The sequence below is a fragment of the Prionailurus viverrinus genome, chromosome A2 (genome assembly GCF_022837055.1).
Source record: "Prionailurus viverrinus isolate Anna chromosome A2, UM_Priviv_1.0, whole genome shotgun sequence".
Lineage (NCBI taxonomy): Eukaryota > Metazoa > Chordata > Mammalia > Carnivora > Felidae > Prionailurus > Prionailurus viverrinus.
The window spans coordinates 108123135-108149314 of NC_062562.1; the positions used below are offsets into that span (position 1 = coordinate 108123135).

At 35.6% G+C, this 26180-nt stretch overlaps 1 protein-coding gene across 6 annotated transcripts in view; it reads right to left on the minus strand.

Annotated features, from left to right (window-relative positions):
• DGKB (diacylglycerol kinase beta) overlaps positions 1 to 26180 on the minus strand; it is a 667308-nt gene that overhangs the window by 574710 nt on the left and 66418 nt on the right. For all 6 annotated transcript variants that reach the window (XM_047848700.1, XM_047848697.1, XM_047848698.1 and 3 more), the window contains exon 2: positions 3280 to 3356. In XM_047848700.1, coding sequence (XP_047704656.1) covers positions 3280 to 3356 — 77 coding nt within the window. The remainder of the gene's footprint in view (positions 1 to 3279; positions 3357 to 26180) is intronic.

Consider the following 26180-nt stretch of genomic DNA (forward strand, 5'->3'; position numbering starts at 1 on the left):
AGTACTACTTATTTTTTCCCATGTTTTTAAACATCAGTGGAACAATATAGAATTGAATTTGAAATCCAGGAGGGAAAAAGATACACACACACACACACACACACACACACACACAATTACTTATTCTATAATATTCTATGTATATTTTACATATACATAAAATGCAATGCCAAACTGGTTCTCTCTCATATTATCAAATTCCGTTACTTTCATGAATCATTTATATCTGAGATATGCTGACTATATTCACTGTGAGTCTTCTCACTGAGTTTGGATGGCTACTAAAAACTAGCTATAATCATACTCTTAACATTATATCATTCATGTAAGATTAGTTGGAGACTAATAAGAATCTCTTACCTTATTAGGTATGAGTTAGTAGTAATTACATGCATGGGAATATGCCATACTCATTACATAAGAAATGCCATTCAATGTACGTGACATACCTTTCTTTTCCCCTTATTCTCATCTCCCAAAACCTTCCTTTTCATTTTATGGCCAGTCAACAAAGTGAAGAAGAAAGGGCATTAATCTTAATCTGGGATTCCAGATAATTAGGTTTTAATTACGGCTCTTATCATGAAACTAGCTTGTGAATCTTGAGAAAGTAATTTTAGTTTTCTTATAATGACTTTATCTAAAAACTTGATAATCTTATCTGTTAAGGAAACTTAAGACCTTTTTAAAATTTTGGCTCTTAGGGAATCTTTAGTGCCATTGTTTAGAATAATATATTTTTTTGATTTGGTTATTTATTTTTTTTCAAAGAGTGATTGTTACATGATCTTTAAAAGACACAAATTAAAAATAATTGATTCATCTGTATATTGCAGTTAGTATTTATTCTCCATTAGATTCATCCATATATTGCAATTAGTCTTTCTTCTCCATTAAAATACACTTAAACAGGTCACATATTCATTATATTAAGCCTTTATACAAAGATTTAGAATTCAGTAATTAAAAGAGTGATAAGAAATACAGTGCACCTACCATCATATAAGCAGCTTTAAAAGAGGAGAAGCAAGTAAGAGATATTTAGGCTGTTCTTTCTTTGTTTCTTTGCAAATATCTTTTATATGGATGACATAAGCAATGCTCATTTTAGAAAACAAAGGATTAATTATTTATTCTAAAAGTAGTGTAGATGAAATATTTTTTTCTAAATTTTCTTGTATAAGGGGGCATCAATTAAGTAGTCATCTGTGGCAAAGAACTTTAGGATTAACCTGTCCAGTCAATAGAGAGTGATAACTTCCCATGTGAATTCTGCATACTGTTATAGTAACCTTTCAGAAACTGGATGAAGTCATGTTCTGAAGAGAACCTCAAGGCTTTAAAGATTTCTTTTTCAACATTAAATATTCCTAATTACCTCCTATTGGCTTTTGTAAAATACATACTAGTGTTTAAGAGTCATATAAACTTTATTTATTTTTTTTTTTCCTGAAGGGAAAAGACCTATCAATGTTAGATTAGGAGTAGTTTTGCTTTTAAATTAGAATTACTTTGGGGTCATAATGAGATCTAACTTTTTGTTTTTCAACAATTCATTATTTTAATAATGCATTTCAAGAGCAGATCTGCACATTTATGGAGAATTATTACATTACTGAATAGGCTGACATCATATGGGTGTCTAAGAATGAATCTAGTAATTACCTCAATAAATCCAGTATACAGTGACTGATAATCCTCATGAAAAATATAATAGTAAGACTAAGTCTGGAGAGTCTTTTAAATAAGAAATCATTGAAGCAAAAAGGCTATTTTGCGAACAAAATTACATTCCAACTTAATTTATAGCTACCAGCTATCTTTAGGGAGAAAAACAAACCTAGTTTTATCTATGTATATAGATTAGATAACATGTACATTTTCAAGCATGGTCAGAAATGTAAATATTAATGACACTTTTGGGCCTTACAGCAATTCTGTACAGTTGTCATCTTAGCTTTCCCACTCTGCTTTTATGGTCTTTGAGATTTTCAGTTCTACAAACTTTTCTGCCAACATTTTCTTTCTCATACTATAGCATCCAGGAAAATAAAATCTGAGGGAAATGTACGCTGGATATCTGCTTTTGTTCCTAGGACAGGAAAATGGGAATGGCTTTAAACTGCCTTATTTTCCCCATCATTGGTAGGCTGTAAATATTAACTTACTTGAAAAAGAAAACAAATCTTAGATTAAAGACCTTTACAAGCTACAGTAATGTATCAGAATATAGACAAAATAAGAAAATATGACATGAAAGAAAGCTATGGGAAATACTGAAAGGAAATTATAAAACAATATGAATTAAGGTTAGAATATGTAGATTTGGTTTTGACTAAAACGCAAATTCTATAAATCCCTAAGAAAAGTAATATTGAAGGAAAACTAGGAACTGTGCTCTTATAAACATTCAAAACTGTAATGACAATGATAACAAAAAACAAATCGCAGTTAAATCAGCAAACAAACCTATCTAGCTGGCTAAATAATTCATCCAGGGGAAAGGGCCTTTTCCAAAGGGTAATTTGTTTTATCTCCCATACAACACAACTATCATTCAGAGAAACTGCAAAAGAACTCACAGCAAAGGTGCTCAAACATTTAAATGTAGCATCACGCAGGTAGCATTAAAAGGAAGGTTATTTAACAAGTAATTAGGAAAGGAAAGACATTCATTCAAGCAAGGTGTCCAAAAGCAATCGACAGGACATGAAGTTTTTACAAGGAAGGAATTTCAGGGACTTGTCAGCTTACTGGTAGTAGGTTAAAAGAAGATAGGGTGTAGAAATTCCTCTTTTTTACCCAAAGTGGCTTTTTAAAATTACAGATCTTTCTTTAGTCAAGGGAATCATTCTCTGAAAGGAGTCACTCTCCTGCCCCCAACGAATTTTGATCTGGGGTTAAAACCTGTAGGTCACAGAGTGAGCGGCAAGCACACTTTGTCTTCCCTTCTATCTAATCCTGACCTGATCCTACCTGAGCAAGCCAATTCAGAATTGCAGTATCTTTAACATCTAGGGAAAGAACCTAAGACCATATTAGAGATGACCTATACTCTTTCAAGCACCCAATATAGAAATGTTATTTTCATCAGCAAACGTTTTTTGAATGAAAAAAGTAGTACACTATTTTACGTATTTTCCAAAATAGCATTTCATTATGAATTTTATTTCATTTATGGTATGGTATATGGTACATATATTTCCAAGGACTCTTCATTAAGAAACCCCTTCTCCAATCATATATATGAAACTGATATAAATGAAAAAGAAGTTTTACCCCTTCAGGATTATACTTTGCAAGCACACCATTACCATGGAATTCTTCAAGAACATCCTTTAATTTCTTTGTGGAATCTATAAAGAAATAGAGAACACACAAATTGTTTATAGATGCCTATCGTGGTTAAATAACCCAGTTCAGAAACAAAGACCCATTAAAATATAATCACCAACACATATTCAGTTTTAAAATGAACATGTGAAACGTTCTTTATCATTTTCGAAAGGCTATTTGGTTGAAAAAAGCAATCACACACAAAAAAGAAAGGGACAGAAATACTGTTTTCCAAGTGTATTGCCCAAGAATAAGGCCATTACCTATGTACTACATAAATTAATGAGCAAACATATAAAAAAGTAGCATCTCTTCTCTTTATTTTGATAGCATAACATCTAAATGAATGAAATAAGCTTAGTTTAAAAAGAAAATATAGGGGGTGCCTGAGTGGCTCAGTCGGTTAAGCCTCCAACTTTTCATTTTGGTTCAGGTTATGATCTCAAGGTCATGAGATCAAGTTCCGTGCTGAGCTTAGGGCCTGCTTGGGATTCTCTCTCTCCCTCTCTTTCTTCCCCTCCCCCATTTGTGCACACACTCACTCTGTCTCTCTCTCTCAAAATAAATAAATAAACATTTAAAAAAGAAAAAAAAGTAAACATAGGCATTTGTTATTGAACTTTATAATTAACACAGTACATTTTACATATTTTACTCCATTAGCAAAGAATAACCCTGCTGGACAAATAAACACAATGAAATGTGTAGTCAAGCCTCAGTGGTGAATCCAGTCAGAGGCAAGGTACACATTGTAGTATTTTGCAGATGGTTTTATAAGGAATTTTCTAAATATACACAAAGAACAAACTAAAGCTTAATTCAATTAAGAAACCAAGTTTAGGGGAAAAAAAATTAAGAAACAAAGTTGAGGAAGTATCTCTCTACTTGCCAGAAGGGATGCTGCCCCATTGAGGAAGCATTCAATGAAAAGCTACTTATAGCTCCAAATTTAAAAAACACACGAAAAAAGTTTAGGGGCACCTGGGTGGCTCAGTTGGTTTAGTGTCCGACTTTGGCTCAGGTCATGCTCTCACAGTCCATGAGTTTGAGCCCCTCATCAGGCTCTCTGTCAGCACAGAGACTGCTTCAGATCTTCTTCCTCCCTCTCTCTCTCTGCCCCTCCCTCACTGGTTCTCTTTCTCTCTTTCTCTCAGAATAAATAAACTTAAAAAAAAAAGTTTAGGTGCACCTGGCGGGGCTCAATCAGTTAAACATCCGACTCTTGGTTTCAGCTGAGGCCATGACCTCAAGGTTTATGAGATGGAGCCCATGTTGGGTTGGGCTCCATACTGACAGTGTGGAGTCTGCTTGGGATTCTTTCTTTCCCTCTCTCTCTTCCACTCCCCAGCTTACTCTCTGTCTCTCTCAAAATAAATAAATAAACATTTTTTTAAAAATGTTACCAAAATAATTTTGAATTGCTTTTTCAATTTTGAAATATTTTGAAATATTTTTAGGATGTTCATCATACTAAGATTGTGACAAAAGAATCCTGAGTTAATATGGAAATAATGTCATGAAAGAAAATAAATGTTAGAAAAATATAAATAAGTAGAATATAAATATATGCAATCAATCTACTAATACAATGCTCTCATAGTTATCAAAATATAATTTTGATAAAGCAATCTAAGACTTACAATATACTTAACTTAGAGAAAACTAACCATTAATACTGATAAGCCATCTGAACATTCAACCAAGTTTGATTAATAGTGATAAAACAAGGCTGAAACTGAAATGTGGGAAATAAGCAGAAGCTGTTTAGTTTTCCACTAGGGAAGAGGGTATGGTCCTAGCATTTGAATACCATCCTCCTTTCATTTCCCCAAGATTCAGCGATGTTTGTAACATAAAATAATTCCCAGTTCCAAAAATACTAATTTACAAATGAGCTTTTGAGGCATCCTGCCAGAAAATTAATTCTTAGATCCCCATCAAGTGAATCATGTCTATATTTTGTGAATTATACTTTCATTTAGAGTATGCAATTTTGTTTATGTTGTAAGTTCTGTGAGGTTTTTTGTGTGACTGTATTGTTTTTATATTATTAAAAATTCCACATAACATAGATTCTATTTTGACCATTTTAAACTATACAAATCAGTGGGTTTTTAAAATGTATTCACATTGCTGTGCAACCATCACCCTACATAATTCCAAAATATTTTCATCACCCCAAAAACAACCTCCATATTCTGGACATTCCATAAAAATGGAATTATATAATTTGTTGTCTTTGTTTGGCTTCTTTTACTTCAAGGTTCACATATGCTACAGTATGTGTCTGTACTTTATTCCTTTTTATAGCTAAAAAATATTCCATTTTATGGATATACCACATTTTGTTTATCCAGTCCTCATCTCATGTACATTTGAGTTGTTTCCATGTTTCAGTTATTATAAAGAATGCCACTATGAACAAACATTCAAGTATACATGATTTTGTGCAAATACATATTTTAATTCTCAGGGGTATACACTGAAGAGGAGAACTGCTAGGTCATACGGAAACTCCATGTGGAACATTTGGTGGAACTGACAAACAGATTTTCACAGGGCTATCCTACTTCACATTCCTATCAATAATGTATAAGAATTCTAATTTCTCTACATCTTTGCTATACTTCCCTAGTTTTTTTTAATTATTATCAGAGCTACCTTAAAGGGAATGAAATGCTTTTGATTTGTATTTCATTAGTTATTTGTTAATGGCTAATGATGTTCAACATCTTTTCATTTAAAAAAAAATTTTTAAATGTTTATTTATTTTTGAGAGAGACAGACAGAGAGACAGAGTGTGAGTGGGGAAGGAGCAAAGAGAGAGGAAGACACAGAATTTGAAGCAGGCTCCAGGCTCCGAGCTGTCAGCACAGAGCCCTATGTGAGGCTCGAACTCATAGACTGCAAGATTGTGACCTGAGCCAAAGTCAGATGCTTAACAGACAGAGCCCCCCCAGGTGCCCCTGAACATCTTTTCAAATGCTTATTGGCCATATGTATATCTTTTTTGAAGAGATGTCTATTCAAGTCTTTTGACTATTTTTTAACTGGGTTGTTTATCTTTTTGCTGTTGAGATTGGTGTGTGTGTGTGTGTGTGTATGTGTGTGTGTGTGTGCGTGGTGTAACATGTTTGAAGACTGTTACACTTTCCTATATATTTCTTTTTCAGTATATATTTTGCTACCACTTTCTGTACTGTGATCAGAGTTAATTTGTTACGTCTTGCTTCCTGCTAGATTGTAGGTTGCTCTGGGGAAGAAAATGTACATTTTATTTTTACATAGCACTCAAATTTATTACAAAGATGAAGTAATGGAATTGCAATAAATATTGTGATTCAATTGATCAAAGCTATTTCTTAATTAAAACAAATTACAGTAATTACTTTGACATTTACCTTGGCAGAAACTTAAAACTACTTTAGAGACCAGGTTCTATATTAAAGAGAGAGATGAGGGGCACCCGGGTGGCTCAGTCAGTTAACTGTCTGACTTTTCATTGTAGCTCAGGTCATGGTCTCCCAGTTAATGAGTCTGAGCCCAGCATTGGCTTCTCCACTGACAGTGCAGAGTCTGCTTGGGGTTCTCATTTTCTCTCTCTTTCTCTCTGCTCCTCTGCCACTAGTGTCGTCTCTCTATCGCTCTCCCTTTCTCTCAAAATAAATGAATAAACTTTAAAAAAACTAAAGAGAGACATGAAGCTGAATCTTTTGTCCCAAATCCTTCTTTGTCAATAATAAGGCATTAGTGTAACTTACCAGAAAACTTTTACTTCTTCTAATTTATAGATGTGGATGCAGATACTTCTGTATACAACTACATAGACGTACACATTTCTAGATTCACAAATTTTGGAATAAGATATCCCAAGGACTCTGGCTATTTTAACCATATCTGAGCCCCATGATAAAATGAAAGGGGGAGGAGAAAATTTGCTTTCTTATACCTAGGCTTTCCGAAGAACGTTAAAGACATGGCCTAAAGATAGGCTTTTCATTTCAGGTTTCCATAGGAGTAAACCTCCCCCCCCCCCGACACACACACACACACACACACACACACACACACACACACACACAGTAATCATTTATGAATGCTCCAGAGAGGGCAATAGTCCTTAAAATTATTCATGTCATTTTTTAGGATTTTCTTGGTCATAGTTTATATTAGAATATTCTTAGTGGGAGACCACTAGGAATAAATTTAACAAATTAAGAGGCAAAATCTCTGTGTTTCAATGATGATCCTGCTCAGGGACAATTTGACAAGCACTGATTCATATTTAGATCAATCACCATTCACTCCATTTACCCCTTTTTCAATGGTCAAATTTCATTTTTAATCTTGATATCTAAGGTATATTCATGATCCAATCTCCACTTCACAATCTAGTTTAGGAACTGGAACATTATCTTGTTGTTCTATTCCAGTCCCAATAACCTCTCTTGGGCCCAGTCTCTTGACCACTGAGGCCTTGACTTACCCAGCCAATATTCTATAGATTAAGATTCTGGTATGAAACATCAAAGGGTTCCAGATATCCTGACTTGGTCCCCTAACCTTTAATCAGAATTGCCTTATATGAACAGTCTACATATCTGTGTGGATTCCCAAACTGCAGTAGATTGTAAAGATCCTGCTGTTGTGTTCTACCGACCTTCAAAGGCAAAACGTCACTTACTTATTTTATAATTCTGCTGCTTTTCTGGATTTGCTCCTATTACTTGTCACCATAAACATTCCTATCTTTCTAATTCTGTCAACTCTAAATCACGTCTGTTCAAACAGCACTGGGGTGGTGGAGAGGAGAAAGGACACATAACTTAATCTGACCTACTCTCTAGTATAAAACAGACATAAAGTAAGTGATGCCTGGGTGAATAGATGGTTAGTGAAAGACATAATCTCAATCACATTTCAGCTAATATTGGAGCTTCAAATAAGAGAGCACAGTGACAGGGGCGCCTGGGTGGCGCAGTCGGTTAAGCATCCGACTTCAGCCAGGTCACGATCTCGTAGTCCGTGAGTTCGAGCCCCGCGTCGGGCTCTGGGCTGATGGCTCAGAGCCTGGAGCCTGTTTCCGATTCTGTGTCTCCCTCTCTCTCTGCCCCTCCCCCGTTCATGCTCTGTCTCTCTCTGTCCCAAAAATAAATAAACATTGAAGAGAGCACAGTGACAGATTCTGGGCTGAGCAATACTGAGAAATCTAGGTAGGCAGGCAGCCAGGCAGGCAGCTGTGAACTGGGAGATCAATTCACAGGTAATACATATCTGTAATGAAACAAAGGTCTGGCATCAAAGAAGCCTGGCAACTGAAGTGTAGGGCAGCCATGTTCAAACAGCTGATTTCATCCTTGGATCAGGGATCAGGACAGATGCTTAGTACCAAATACAGGGTCTCTTAGAAAGCAAAGGAGGGTCATGACATGAAATACATGGCTAATTCCAGAGGCACTGATGCTTGACTCAGCTAATAGGGCAGGAGACTTGGAGAAGAACAGTAGAAGCAACTCACTGCCCTATATCCATTTTACCAGGAAGTAATATCCTGGTAAAACCATATCCATTTTACTAGGAAGCAATTTAATATTACTAACCACAACAAAGACTATGGGATTTTAGATTACTTGCTCTACCACCATCAGAATCACTAAGGTGCTACTGAACCAAAAACGGGGAGGGATCATTTTGTTCAGCAAATGCTTTGGTTATATGCAAGGACAGAGGAAATGTATATGGGGACTGATGATCTACTTAAGTGTCTGCTACATCTTGAATGAACTTCCTTTGTGATTTCACAGTCTCTTTGACTCTTCATTCCAAAAAACTCAACACACACTTCTCAGATTAATCACAAAGGTCTCATGGAATTATGGAAACATTTAAAGATAGAGAGTTTTAGATTTGAGTCCTGGCTCCAGAATTCATGGTTGAATATCCTTGGGCATATTTTTAATGTCTCCGTGGCTCAGTTTTCTAATATGGAAAATAGGAATAATGATACAAACCTTGTAGTACTGTATGTAGCAGAGTGTCTGGTGCGCAATAAATTCCTGTTCCTTTGTTCCACCATAAATATGACTTCAAAAATATCATTACTTTCAACAGTTTCCTGTTGTGTTTGGATTGAAGCACAAACTCCTCCTTTTGGCATAATAGTTATGTCACAATATGATCCATACCCTACCTACCAACAGCTATTTTTCATGCCTTCCTTATTATAGTTAATATTCATTGTAAGATATCCCATGATTTTAGAGCCCCTCCTTTGCTCATGATGTTCTCTTTGCCTGGGATTCTCTTCAATATCAAATGAAGTTCAAACATAATGCATGCCATAGTTTACCTGTCACCTTATTCATAAAACCTCTCAAGACTTCCTTCAACAACAGTAGATAGCAACTAACCTTCTATGGAATACCCTATAATAACTTTCTTAGAATCTACACCTGATTTATGCATTGAGTACAATTAACACTGTTAATCAACATTTGCATGGGTAGATTGTTTTAGAGATTGCAAAGTGCTGTATATTTTTTTTAAGCATTGTATCTTATTCTTTCATTTAAGACTCACAAACGCATGAAGACATCAAGGTTAAAGTAACCATTACTTATTCAAAATCATACAACCCAAAGGGGTTTAAGTAGTGATCCAAACTTTGGTATATGACCCAAGTCTGTTTTCCTTATTTTGTAAAAGCAAAGCAAAACATAACAAAAAAATAGAAGTTTCCATCATAGCCAAGGCATCAACTTGGCAGTCCATGGTTTTCTTTAATTTAGTTCACTGAAGTTCATTACCTATTTTTCTAGCACATGGAAACATTCTATTTCTTTTTTACCAACTTAAATTAACAGGTGAAGAATACAATATATATATATATATATATATATATGAAATATAAAAAACAAACCAAAAAGGTCATATGGATATTTTTAAAGTGTTTTCTGGCATATTTATTTTTGTTTAGGATTATATTTCTCTTTGATAATGGAATTAGAATATATATACAATTCTTTTTGAAAACCTTAAAACATATGTAAATTTGACATAATGTATGTATTTCATATAATTATTATGAGACATTCTTAAACATTAAAATTGCCTGTGTGCATTAAGAAGGGAAAGTCACAGCAAATGCAGAGAACTACTGAAGTAAAATCCTAAAAATGTTTTGCAAAGAACACATTCTTATTATACCTCCTAAGAAAATCTTTTTTTGTTTGTTTCAAGGTAAATATACTTTAAAGGTCAAGGCCAATAGTTTTACTATCCAAACAGTAGTCCTAGGCCTTCTCACTCCCATGAAAAGATTATCATATTCCACTGTTAACACCAAGACTATCCAACTTACAAAGCACATTTGTTATTTTTAAAACTACCAAATTCTGAAATAACCAACTGTAGATTAATCATCTAGTCCTTTATGTGCCTGAGTAGACAACACCATGGGCCCCTGTTTCAGTGAGGACATTGGGTTTCCAGGAATAATGCAGCTCTGACAATGTGAGAGAGGCTCCTAATGCCTGTAATCTGAATTTGGGACCATGGAAAAGTCATCTGTTGGCTTTCACAACTCAGTGCTTCAAAACTTTTCTTCAAAGTCTAAGCTTCCCCACGTGGTATTTTCCCCTTATAAAAAAGGTTATCTGTGGCCTAGAAATCTTTTTATGCACTCAATCTAAATCATCTTTGCAGTGGCTATTTTAATCCTGTAGGAAATAAGGTTTGTAGCTTCAACTGTTTAAATGAAAATTTTCTAGTCTAAATACTGAGCTAGCGTTAATGCACATATAACATATTACTATTCAGTACAAAGTTAAATGTGAAAATTAAAGTCTCCCTTAACTATATAGTATTTCAAATAAAATAACCCAAACAGCTTTGTGTCTAACCCAGTGATACTCAAACTGGGATCCATCTTAGAATCATGTGGGTAGTTTTTAAAATATACTGATACCTGGGCTTAAAACACAGTGATGATGATTGAATCCACTAGAGTGGATCCCACTAGACATGATAACTTTTAAAATTCTCTTCACATGATTTTTATATGCAGCTAAGGTTGAATTAACCACTGTTCTTATCCTTAAAGAGATGCATAAAGAAATTGAGAATTAATCAGCAAAATTTTTGCTGCTACATCTTCCTACCTGGGTCCCTGTTTCACTGAGAACATTGCATTTCCAGGAGGAAAAAAAAATCTCTGATGACGCAAAGAAGTTGACAGAGCCTTCAATCTGAATTTATATATATTTAGCCTGATTGTAAAGATTATATATAATCTTTAATAAGTATATATTTAGTCTAGCTGTTGCTCAGGGGACTTCTATTAGGGAAAAAAACTTATTAGAGCATTTTACTTAAAAACTGATTTAACTGCATCTGAGGTCACGATAGCAAAAAATAGTATTTTAGAAATAGAGAAGATCCAGAAATTGCTATTGCTATTAATGTAAATCCCAAGGTGATATAAAAAAAAAATGTCCTATTTAAGTTGTGGTCAGCAGCAGTAAATAAACACCTACAACATTATAGAATAAAATATTTGGAGAGCCAGTCACCCCAACATTAAAGTTCATATCTACTTGTGGGAGAATTATAACAAATGTACAAACAGAAAAAAAAAAAAACCTGAAACTATTGTTAAAAATAGTAAGTCACACTGTAGCAGTTTATATGCTAAGTGAAATGTATATAGCTGGAGTTTTAAAAACATCCCAAAGATACTCTGATGGTACAGCTACATTAGGAAGAATTGTTTTAAAAAGCTAGTAAGGGGGCGCCTGGATGGCGCAGTCGGTTGGGCGTCCAACTTCAGCCAGGTCACGATCTCACTGTCCATGAGTTCGAGCCCCGCGTCAGGCTCTGGGCTGATGGCTCAGAGCCTGGAGCCTGTTTCCGATTCTGTGTCTCCCTCTCTCTCTGCTCCTCCCACACTCATGTGCTGTCTCTCTCTGTCTCAGAAATAAATAAACATTAAAAAAAAAATTAAAAAAAAAAAGCTAGTAAGTAGTTCTGAGAGCAAGTTCCCTTTCTACATATTTCTACTAAGCTCTCGAGATCTTTGTAACTTGAAAAGATAATGGTCATACTATCTTAGACAAAACTATTACACACAGTATAATAATTATTTCTACTTATCTGGAAAGACAATTATTTAATTTCAAGATAACTGTTGATGTGAGGCTATGGAGAAAATTCCCTTTCTCCTTTTGATATTCATTATTTGATGATAATACTCTTAAATAACCAATCCTTAAAACTATTTTCTGCATTTGCTATTTTTTTCCCTTATTCATCTATTCATATTTAACTTTTTGAGGTGTACACTTGTTCAATGCCTTGGACAAAATATTTATAAGAGTGATTCCTTGGATAGACAACATATCTGGTAATCTGTCCTCCAGCTGGATACTGTCTGAAATGCCCATGAAATGATCTGCATATCATAGAGATATTCTCACATGGAAAATTCATTAAGGAAAATATACATTTGCATTTGAGCCACTGTTCTATAAAATAACTAAGGATTGATACTGAAAATATAATTTTAATTAAGAATTGTAATTGAGAGGGAAAGTCCAAGATGGCAGAACAGCACGGAAGTTTTTTAATTTTTTTTTTCATTTTTTGTCCCTGAAATGTAGCCAGATCAATACCAGACCATCTTGCACACCTAGAAAACGGATTTGAGGATTAAGACAACAATCTTCACAACCTGAACCACAGAACTCTGCAGGTAAGCAGAACAGAGAGGTGAACTGGGGGAGAGAGAAGCTGCAGAGGGCAGGGAGCTATTTTTGCTTGTGGAGAGAGGACGGATATGGGGGAGAAATACAGGAAAAGCACCCCCCCCCTTTCAAAAACAGCTGGAGAGAAAAATCAAAAGTGGCAACAGCCACAAGTGTCTGAACAAAAAAGGGAGAAAGGAGAAAGGAGAGGATTTAAATACTATTAAGACTCTACAAACAGAGGGAGTGCAGAGTCTGAAAGTCCGTAGCTCCATACCTGGAGGTGCTCTGGTGGGAAAGGTAAATTCCAAGAAGCAAAGAGCAAGGTCCAAGGGCTCCATGGGTCACTCAAGGAGTGGCAGTTCCCCTGCTTGGAGGACATTTGAGAGAGGCTGTGAGGCCTCCCCACAGGCAAATGTCCCAGTGGACCCAGAGAAAAACCAGATTTGCTGGTGTTGAAATAAGGATGTAAAGGGTGAAGCCTGGTACCAAATGTGTTGTGATTTACCATAATCACTGAAACGCTGCCTCTACACGATCACACAAACTTTTTCTGTGGCAGGCTGGCACCCAACCACAGTCTCTGGGAATTGGCAACACCATGATCTTGTGAACACTCCTGGGGGCAGGCTGGCACCTGGCCATTGCTCATCAAGACTCTCCCCCAGAGGGTCTGAGTGGGCCAAAGCCACAGCTCCTCAGAAATGAGGGATTGGGAAACACAGACTTATCTGAGATAAAACTCAGGATGGAGGTGATGCCTGGCAGCCTGACACATTGTTCATAAATAGTGTAAAAGCAGGGAGAGGATGAAAGCCAGACACAAAGGAGGGGGACTTGATTCCTGGTCGGGGAGGACATGGAGTTCCAATACTAGAGACTGGGTAAGCTGAAAGATGCCATTTTCACCCCTCCCATGCATGCATATACATGCCTACATGTGCCACAACAATCCACCCCAGTAAGCTAAGCAGCACAATCTAGTGGAGAACAGAGTCCTTACACTAAGCCCTACCCAAATGGGCCAACCACACTCTTAAGAAACACAACTAGTCCCTCCACCTGCTTAGTTTACAGACTATAAAGTGCTTCTTAGTTTGACTTCTAAGGGATACCAGATGTCATTTCAATCATATTTCATTCTGTTTGCTGGTCCCTTCATTCATTTTTTTTCTTTTTCTTTTCTTATTATTGAATAAAGAGGAAAAAATTATTTGCCATTTTTATTAAAAATATTTTTCTTTAACTTTTCTCTACTATATTGTTTTAATTTTTTGTAATTTTTTTAAAATTCTATTTTACAACATTTCATTTTATTCTATGTCATTCTATTCATTTTTTCAAACTTTCAAATGTTTTCCTCCCCCCTTTTTTTCCTTTTCTTATCTTTTCCTTTTTTCCCTAATCTATCAAGATTCAATCAACCATAAGACCAAAACACACCTAGGTTCTAGCATATTTTATTTGATTTCTTTGTGTTGTTTTTAACATTTTAACTTTTTTTTTACTTCATTAATTCTTTTTCTTCCATCCAAATGACAAAATGAATGAATTCACCCCAAAAGAAAGACAGGAAGAAATGACAGCCAGGGACTTACTCAACACAGATACAAGCAAGATGTCAGAATAAAACTTTAGAATCATGATAGTAAGAATAATAGCTGGGTTCAAAATAGATTAGAATCCCTTTCTGTGGAGATAAAAGAAGTAAAAACTAGTCAAGATGAAATAAAAAATTCTATAACTGAGCTGCAATCTGGAATGAATGCCACGGCGGTAAGGATGGATGAGGCAGAGCAGTGAATCAGCGATACAGAAAACAAACTTAGGGAGATTAATGAAGCAGAAAAAAAGAGGGAGACTAAGGCAAAAGAGCACGACATAAAAATTAAAGAACTCAGCGACTCATTAAAAAGGAACAACATCAGAATCATAGGAGTCCCAGAGAGGAAGAGAGAGAAATAGGGGTAGAAGAGTTATGTGAACAAATCATAGCAGAAAACTTTCCTAACCTGGGAAAAGACAGACATCAAAATCCAGGAAGCACAGAGAACTCCCATTAGATTCAACAAAAACTTTCCACCAAAAAGGCATATCATAGTCAAATTCACAAACTACTCAGGCAAAGAGAGAATCATGAAAGTAGCAAGGGAAAAAACTCCTTAACCTACAAGGGAAGACAGATCAGGTTCGTAGCAGACCTATCCACAGAAACTTGGCAGGCCAGAAAGGAGTAGCAGGATATATTCAACATGCTGGATTATAAAAATATGCAGCCAAGAATTCTTTATCCAGCAAGGCTGTTATTCAAAATAGAAGGAGAGATTTAAAAAGTTTCCTCAAACAAAAATTAAAGGAGTTTATGACCACGAAATCAGCCCTGCAAGAAATTTTAAGGGGGACACTCTGAGGAGAGAAAAAAAACAAAAAAAAAACAAAAAAAAAAAACAAAAAAGACCAAAGCAACAAAGCCTAGAAAGGACCAGAGAACACCACCAGAAACTCCAATTCTACAGGCAACATAATGGCAATAAATTCCATTTTTCAGTACCCACTCTAAATGTTAATGGAGTAAATGCTCCAATCAAAAGACAGAGGGTAAAGGAACAGATAAGAAAACAAGATCCATCTATATGCTGTTTACAAGAGACCCATTCTAAGCCTAAAGTCACCTTCAGATGGAAAATAAGGGGATGGAGAACCATCTATCATGCTAATGGTTGCCTAAAGAAAGCTGAAGTAGCCATACTTATATCAAACAATCTAGATTTTAAAATAAAGACTGTAACAAGAGATGAAGAAGAGCATTATATCATAATTAAGGGGTCTATCCACCAAGAAGACCTAACAATTGTAAACATTTATGATCCAAACGTGAGAGAATCCAAACATATAAATCAATGAATCACAACATAAAGAAACTCATTGATCATAATACCATAATAGTAGGGGACTCCAACACCACACTTACAGCAATGGGCAGAAAATCAACACGGAAACTATGGCTTTGAATGACACACTGGACTAGATGGACTTAATAGGTATATTTAGAACATTTCATGCTAAAGAAACAGAATACACATTTATCTAGAGTGAAAATGGAACATTCTCTAGGATAGATCACATACTGGGACACAAATCAGCCCTCAACAAGTACAAAAAGACCATGATCATATAGTGCATATTTTCAGACCAAATGATATGAAACCCGAAATCAACCACAAGAAAAAATTTGGAATGATAACAAATACTTGGAGACTACAGAATATGCTACTAAAGAATGATTGGGCTAACCCATGAAGATAAAGAGGAAATTAAAAAGTACATGGAAGCCAATGAAATGATAACACCACAGCCCAAAACCTCTGGGACACAGCAAAGGCAGTCAGAAGAGGAGGTACATAGCAATCCAAGCCTTCCTAAAGAAGGAAGAAAGGTCTCCAATACACACCCTAACCTTACATCTAAAGAGCTGGAAAAAAAAAACAGCAAAGAAAAACCAAAACTGGCAGAAGACAGGAAATAATAAATATTAGAACAGAAATCAATGCTATTGAAAAAGAACAAAACAAACAAATGAACAAATAAACAAACAAAACCCAGCAGAACAGATCAATGAAACCAGGAGATGGTTCTATGAAAGAATTAACAAAATTGATAAACCTCTAGCCAGTTTGATCAAAAACAAAAAGGAAAGAACCCAAATAAATAAAATCAAGAATGAAAAAGGAGAGAGCACAACCAACACTGCAGAAATACAAACAATAAGAGAATATTATGAGCAATTATACGCCAATAAAATGAGGATTCTGGAAGAAATGGACAAATTCCTAGAAACATATAAACCACAAAAACTGAAAAATAAAGAAATAGAAAATTTGAACAGACCCATATCTAGTAAAGAAATCAAATTAGTAATAAAAAATCTCCCAAAAAAAAAGAGTCCAGGGCCGGATCATTTGCAGGGGAATTCTACCAAACATTTAAGGAAGAGTTAACACCTATTCTCTTGAAGTTGTTACAAAAAAATAGAAATGGAAGGAAAACTTCCAAACTCTTTCTATGAAGCCACTATTACCTTGATTACAAAACCAGACAAAGATCCCACTAAAAAGAGGAACTACAGACCAATTTCCCTGATGACTGTGGATGTAAAAATCCTCAACAAGATGTAGCTAACAGGATCCAACAATACAATAAAAGAATTATTCACTACGACCAATTGGGATATACTTAGGATGCAAATCTTGTTCAATATCCGCAAAACAATCAGTGTGATACATCACAACAATAAAAGAAAGGACAAGAACCACATGATACTCTCAATAGATGCAGAGAAAGCATTTGACAAAATACGGCACACTTTCTTTATAAAAACCCTCAAGAAAGTAGGGATAGAAGGATCAGAACTCAAGATCATAAAAGGCATATATGAAAGATTCACAGCTAATATCATCCTCAATAGGAAAAAACTAAGAACTTTCCCCATAAGGTCAGGAACATGACAGGGATGTCCACTCTCACCACTGTTATTCAACATAGTATTGGAAGTCTTAGCCTCAGCAATCAGACAACACATTAGAGTAAAAGGCATCCAAATTGACCAGGAGGAAGTCAAACTTTCACTTGTCACAGATGGCATGATACTCTATATGGAAAACCCAAAAGATTACCAAAAAACTGCTAGAACTGATCCATGAATTCAGCCAAGTCACAGAATATAAAATCAATGCACAGAAATTGGTTGCATTCCTATACACCAATAATGAAGCAACAGAAGGTGAAATCAAGGAATCGATCCCATTTACAATTGTACCAAAACCCCCAAAATACCTAGGAATACACATAACCCAAGAGGTGAAAATCTATACACTGAAAACTATAGAAACTTTATGAAAGAAATTGAAAAAGATTGGAAAAAGTTTCCATGCTCCTGGACTGGAAGAGTAAACATTGTCAAATTGTCAATAATACCCAAAGCAATCTATATATTCAATGCAATCTCTATCAAAATAACGCCAGCATTCTTCATAGAGCTAGAACAAATAATCCTAAAATTTGTATGGAACCAGAAAAGACCATGAATACCTAAAGCAATCCTGAAAAAGAAAACTAAAACTGGAGGCATCACAATCCCAGATGTCAAGACATATTACAAAGCTGTAATCATCAAGACAGTATGGTACTGGCACAAAAACAGACACTCAGATCAGTGGAACAGAATAGAGAGCCCAGAAACAGACCTGCAAACATATGATCAATGAATCTTTGACAAAGCAGGAAAAAATATCCAATGAGTAAAACAGTCTCTTCAGCAAATAGTGCTGGGAAGACAGGACAGCGACATGCAGAAGAATGAACCTGGACCACTTTCTTACACCATACACAAAAATAAACTCAAAATGGATGAAAGACCTAAATGTAAGACAGGAAGGTGTCAAAATCCTTGAGGAGAAAGCAGGCAAAAACTTCTTTGACCTTGGCCGCAGCAACTTCTTACTCGACACATCACTGTAAGGGAAACAAAAGCAAAACTGAACTACTGGGACCTCATCAAAATAAAAGCTTCTGCACAGTGAAAGAAACAACCAGCAAAACTAAAAGGCAACCAACAGAATGGGAGAATATATTTGCAAAGGACATATCAGATAAAGGGTTAGTATCCAAAAGCTATAGAGAACTTATCAAACTCAACACTGAAAAAACAAATAATCCAGTGAAGAAATGGGGAAAAGACATGAATAGACACTTCTCCAAAGAAGAAATCCAGATGGCTAACAGACACATGAAACAATGTTCATCATCACTCATCATCCGGGAAATACAAATCAAAATCACCATGAGATACCACCTCACAATTGTCAGAATGGCTAACATTAACAACTTAGGCAACAAGAGATGTTGGCAAGGGTGTGGAGAAAGAGGATCTCTTTTGCACTGCTGGCAGGAATGCAAACTGGTGCAGCCACTCTGGAAAACAGCATGGAGTTTTCTCAAAAAATTAAAAACACAACTGCCATATGACCCAGCAATTGCACTACTAGGTATTTATTCAAGAGATACAGGTATGCTGTTTCAAAGGGGTACATGCACCCCAATGTTTATAGCAGGGCTATTGACAATAGCCAAAGTATGGAAAGAGCCCAAACGTCCATTTTAGGATGAATGGATAAAGATATGGTGTATATATACATATACATATGTGTGTGTGTGTGTGTGTGTGTGTGTGTGTGTGTGTATACACACACACACACACAATGGGGTATCACTTGACAACCAAAAAGAATGAAATCTTGCCATTTGCTACTACATGGAGGGAACCAGAGAATATTATGCTAAGTGAAATTAGAGAAAGACAAATATCATATGACTTCACTCATATGAGGAATTTAAGATACTAAACAGATGAACATAAGGGAAGAGAAGCAAAAATAATACAAAAACAGGGTGGGGGACAAAACATAAGAGACTCTTAAATATAGAGAACAAACGGAAGGTTGCTGAAGGGGTTGTAGGAGGGGGGATGGGCTAAATGTGTAAGGGGCATTAAGGAATCTACTCCTGAAATAATTGTTGCACTATGTGCTAACTAACTTGGATGTATATTAAACAATAAATTAATTAAAAAATAAAATAAAGGTATTTTTAAAAAAGAAAATAAACAAATAAAACATAAGGAATCAAAAAAGAAATAATTTCCCAAAGATTAAAACTCCTTCAAAGACATCTTAATATTTAATATTTTTAATGAAAGTATTTTCTTTTTGGTGCAAGAGAAGATCGTAGCTAAAAATAAGTAAACATTAAAGGCCTAAAGAAAGTGCAATGCATCAACATTCAGATTTCTTTTTCTCTTCTAGGAAGGTAGATTATGAACCTTGTTAATTTATGCTTACAGGATAAAATATTTATTGTGGATCAAAATTTACTTTATCAACTATAAATAAAAGTTGATTGCTTTTTGGTATTCTCTCTCTGTGGCTGAGTTTTGTGTATGCCCAGGTAGTAATTGCAGTTATTTAAAAATTTTTTTTATTTTGAAAATAAATGAAGATTCCCTAAAGAAAAAAATGAATTGTAATTGGGACCTAAATTGATTAGCATGATTCAGTGGTGTACTGTTAAATATTTACCTACTATAGAGGATGCAGAGTGCTGACTTATGTGTTTGTTGATTAACCTGTTATAAACATCCTCCCACCTTGGCCATTTCAAGCCTTCAGCATGGCATCGTGAATGTGGAGTTGGGAATATATGTTAATATTTCACTCACATGAGCAGTAATTAATGAATTAATCAACATAGATATTTATGTATTTTAAGGAAAGTGAACAAATCTTTAGAAACAAATAGAGATCAAGAGAAAAAACAAAAGGCCCAGTTGTGACTGCCCAATCATTCTTGAAAATATTTGAGAGGCATGTAATGAGTTTAGAACAAGCATCGTTCTAAGTACTTGGAATATATCAAGGCACAAAACAGAAAATATTCTTGGCTCATGTGGTTTGTAGTCCAGTGAAAGAAGACAGAAAATAAATATAAGCAAATGTAGTATATTAGAAGATTTCAACTGCTATGGAAAGAACAACAATGATAAGGAAAATTATCAACTTTCAGGATGTAGTCTGCAATTTTAAATAGCAAGAGTGGACTTCTGTGAACAGATGACATTTGGGCAAAACTTTGAATCTGATTTAAGTTATAAAAGAAATACTCTGTCCGAGTAAAACTGATGAAATCTGAATAAACTCTGGGGATTATAACAAAGTCTATTCTCTGATTCTGATGGTATTGTACACACTGTAGTTATTTAATGTGTAACCATCTCTAACTGGTACATGGGGGCTCCTTGTACATATTTAATATAAACTCTTGTGCATCTAGTTATTTCAAAATATTTTCTTAATTTTTATTTTTTATTTTTTTATTTTATTTTTTAGAGAGAGAGAGAGAGACACAGAGTGTGGGCAAGGAAGGGGCAAAGAGAGAGAGAGGGAGACACAGAATCTGAAGCAAGCCCCAGGCTCTGAGGTATCAGCACGGGGCCCAAAGTGGGGCTTGAAGTCACAGACTGAGAAATCATGACCTGAGCTAAAGTCGGACGCTTAATCGACTGAGCCACCCAGGCGCCCCTCAAAATATATTTTAAATGGAGTGCTCTGGCTATTGTATTGAAAAGAGACTCTAGAAGACAAAGGTTAAAACAGGGAAGTAGTTATGGAATTATTACATTAATTGAGTCCAGAGATTTGATGACTTTTTATGAATGTATTAGCAGTAGAGTAGGAAACCTGGATCATTGTGAAAGTGGAGTCCAAAGATTTACTGATGGATAAGATGTGGGTTTTGAAACTGAAAAACCAAAAATAATTCTAAGATTCATAATAATTCTTATGTTTGAGTAACTGGAAGTAACTGGAAGTTATGTTTGAGTAACTGGAAGTTGCCACAAAGAAGAATGGGGGATACTGAGAAAGAGCAGGTTTGAGACAAAAACTTTCATTTTTGGCATTTTATAATTGAAAAATCTACCAAACATCCAAGTATGGCCATTATGAAAGCAGTTATAATGGGAAATAAAAGTACGGCATAGGGAATACAATCAATGATATTACAGTGCACTTATTGTGATGAGCATGTCATCATGTATATAATTGTTGAATCATTATGTTGTACAGAAACTAATTTAATGTTCCATGCCAACTATATTTCAATTGAATGTTTTAGTAAAAAAAGAAAGCATTTATATATGGGTGTTGAATTCAGGAGAAGATCTAGGCTAAAGAACTGAATTTCAGTGTTATGTATATAATTCGTATTTAAAGCCACAGAATTGAGTATCACAGGAAGAATGACATAGAGAAGATACCAAGGATTAAGACATGGAACTCTCAGATGTTCAGATGTTAAGAAAAATAGACGAATCTGCAAGGAGACTAGGAATGAGTATCTAGTGAAATAGCAAGAAAACCAGGAGAAACATGGGTCATGGAAGCAAAGTGTCACACAATGTCCAGTAGGATGAGGAGCAGAAACTGATCATTAAATTTAGTAAGACACCCATTCATGTCCTTGTCAAGAACTGTTTCAGTTTAGTAGTTGGGACAAAATACCAGAGTAAGTTAAGAGAAAATAAAATGGAAGAATTCAAAAGCAGCCAATAGAGACAGCTCATTCAAACGGATTTGCTGCAATGGAAGCACACAATTTGAGCAGTAGGTGGACTACTAGAAATGGACTCAGGCTGACTTTCCTAAGAGAAGAGAAAAGGAAACAGCACTCTGATAAAAATGATCCAGTGGATAGGGAAAAATTAACAATTAAGGAAAAGAATGGAACACCACTAGATGGGCACTTTTTTAAGTGGCTAAAATAGCATGCAGTCTTGTTCACAGCAGGTGATCTGGTTTAGAACAGAGGGGGGCATGGACAGTTCACCCAAGGGAGAGGCAGAGTATACGGGTTCATTTGCTGAGGGGCAGGGAGATGTCCAGCTGTCATATATAAAGTTCTCGTGACAACTATAGTCAGTGAAGCAGGAAGAGAGACCATCAATTGAGAAAATAGGAGAGGGGAAGTTATAGAAATTTGAGGCGAATATGGAGGTCTTGAAAAGCCATCCAGGAGACAGAAAAGGGGAATGGCCAAGGGAGATGATTGCCAGGCCACACTGAAGGCCAGCCAACTATAACGTAGGTGGAGAGTTAAATTTAACTACCATTATAGTTTGTTCGCCAAAGTGATTTGCAGTGAGGGGGAGGAAAGGAACTTGAGGAAGGAAGCAGAGGGATGGTTTTAATGACTTTTTCTGGGGGGTTATATGGGTTTTGGATTACGGCTTCAATTCATGAAGAGTCCACTGTGTGACTCTGTCAGTCATTTGAGAGAGAAACATTTCTGGCAATCATCGTGCTTTTCAGAACTTTACCCCCTCCTCAGATGACTGCCTCCTCTCTACCATCCATAAAATGATATGGAAAAGAGAACTCTACAATTCACATTGCTTTCTATATATGTTTCCCAAGAGGTAACAGTACCTCAGTCATTCTTGCTCCCCTCCCCCACTTCCTTCATTTTTTTCTCTCTATTCTATAATGCACCTAATTATATTTGGACACAATTAGTTCTGTTAAAATTGTCTTTCCATCCTTCCCCCTTGTCCAGAGAATAAAATAGAAAGCCCGAGTACCTTAGCTCTATCTGGAGCCATCACTATCAGTGGTGAAAAAGGTTATTTTTCTAGAGACACATTCTAAGTCTCCTGTCCCCACTTCACTGCTTGCTACTCCTCCCTTCCTGTCTGATGATGCTTTAACCGTCCGCAGCACACACCCACTTAATTCATTTTGGAGAGGTTGAAAAATAACAGTGAGATGATTCTGAAGGCTTTCTGCCCCTTGACACACTTTATAGCTTATATGGTTGAAGTTACATATTTTTTTCCAGTTCCTTTGGCTTAAAGGCTGCTCATTTGTTCACAATATTTTTTTCTTTCTTTGTAAAAGTGATTTTGAGTCATTTGTTAGGTTTGGTGGAGGAGGCTTTACAAATTGTACTCATTGTATTTTCCCAGAAAGATAGGCAAGATTTAAAAGGTATGTATTGTGGTGCCTGGGTGGCTCATTGGTTAAGGGTCTGATTGTTGAATTCAGCTCGGGTCATGATCTCACGGTTTGAGAGTAAGAACTCTGTGTCAGGCTCTGCGCTGACAGTGCAAAGCCTACTTGGGAGTCCCTGTCTCCCTCTCTCTCTCCCCCACTCCCCCCCCACCTCATGCTCTCTCTCTCACACAAAAATAGAATTTTTTAAAAAATAAAAAATTCAAAGTATGTATTAAGCAAGAAATGCCACTTCATGCAGCATTGTTCAAGCAGATCCTTCACAAGTATCATGCAGAATCTCCAAACTAATGAACTCATTTTCAACAAAATATCTAGATTTTATATTGATTAATGCTGCTTACCTACCAACTTTTTGTGATGATGTTACTGCTATCGGTAAATGGGGATAGTAATTATATCTTCCTCGTATTTTTTATGGGCTTAGTACCTGATACATAACAGTTATTCACCAACATGAGTTCTTCTCATCTGTCCTGTCAGATTGACACTGTGCTCTTGAGATTTTTTTCTTCCATAACCTTAATTTCAGGTTATTCTCAATTTTCTTCATTTTCTTTTGCATTTTCACTAGATGCTTTAAATTTCCTATTTAAACCAATAACCAGGATATAATACAAAATGTTTTAAATTAAAATTATACTTATTATCAATTTTATTTTTTATTATGGACAATAGAATTAAGTCTAGCCATTATGTGTTTCAATCAAATATTTAATGAAATGCAACTATGAGTTACAATTTTGAATGTGTGCATTATTTAAACCTTTTAAACCCACATTAGCTCAGAAGATGAAAGTTTATTTATTTATTTTTTGTGTGGATTGCAAAACACTTAACTGGGAAACCAGACATTCTGGCAACAATTGTGTATTCTCTAGTGGCACTGCTAATGACATCCTGTTTTAAGACAACATAAAACTACCAAAGTTTTCTATTTGTTTCTGACCATAAAAATTTTCAGCCCTGTGTATATTTACCAACCAACACAGTATTAGGCAATGTGGAAAAACTGAAGTCTATTTATTTTGCTGGCATACATATTTCAAAGAATAGGATTTGCTTACATACATAATTTCAAAGAACATAAAACTCTAAAACACTGTCCCCAGGTCTTAAATTCAGAACACAAGGCAGGGAAATGTGTTCTATTTATCTTGTGGCTTTATCTCCTCATCTCTACCATGCCTCCAGGGGCCATGAAAGCTTTATTGTGAAAAAGAAGCCTCTAGCTCTACATGAAATTAAAACTAGTTGAAATATTTGCTTCCAGACCTTGGCTCTTAGATGATGTATATCAAAGTCCTCTCATAAAAGGGACCTCCATTTTCTCCCTCCAACACTGAGGAAGTCAGAAGAAAAGCAAACAAAACCAGTATTGAAGAATTCTTCCAACCAAGACATTCTATGATCCAAATGAAAAAAGAATCTCCAGATGCCATAGAAAAATAGATCTACACCTTCTAAATATTCTCCCACTAGTATTCCCAGGTATACTTCCCCTTCCTTTAATTGTTACCCAGCATTGGAGTACAAAGTTCAGAATGAGGAAATTGGAAATTTCTAATCCCACTAACCTGATAAACAGAAGAGGGAGGAGAGGAATAATAATTCCAGTTCAGAGAGGTGGAGATTTTTCTGGCATGTCAAACTCCCCAGTGTTATTTGAACCTCTAATCATATTACTAGTATTATATATGAGAAATATATTAAGATTTATACTTATTACTTTGAAAAGTGATAAACTTTGATCAAGGTCCCTTAAGGCTTAACTTGACAATTTTAAATGGAGAACTTTACCTACAAAATGACAATCAATCTTTATATTTTCAAAAATTATTGAGTGGCGAGTAGACCAAAGATGAAACATTATGACATGGATATTGTCACTTAGTTCTTCTAAATATCCCTACTGGGTGGTGTTCAGAAGGAAATTAAGTGGTGGTGTTATTTTATTAAATGGTATCTCACAATCTACGTTCTTACATTGGAATATTTGCTATAACAACTTCCAACAGATTTGGCCATAATTTGCCATCAAATAAAACCACCTTCTAAAATGCTAGCAAAATGTGTTGGCTATCCTGAGGGAAGGGATTTCTAATGCACCTTTTCTGTAATCAGCATAAAGGCTAGTCCCACGCTGCTTAAATATTTTTGAAGATCTAAAAAAGAAGGGAACAATTAGAGGTGATGATTTTGTAAAGGAATTTGGTTACAAAGAAAATCGGAAATGGTTTGAGGGATTTAAGGACCATGTGACATCGCACAGTATAACAATCAGGAATGAGAAGATTCCAATGAGTGAGGCTGCAGCATTCTCTCCAAATGAATTGTGGAAATCCATTGATCAATGTGCTTCTCCTACAGAGTAAATTCTCAGTCATGTTGGAAAACAAAAAACAAAAGAACAAAAACCTACCAAGAACATAAAGCCTCCAAAAATAAGCTAACACTGCTCATTAGTTTCTTACTGCCGCTGTAA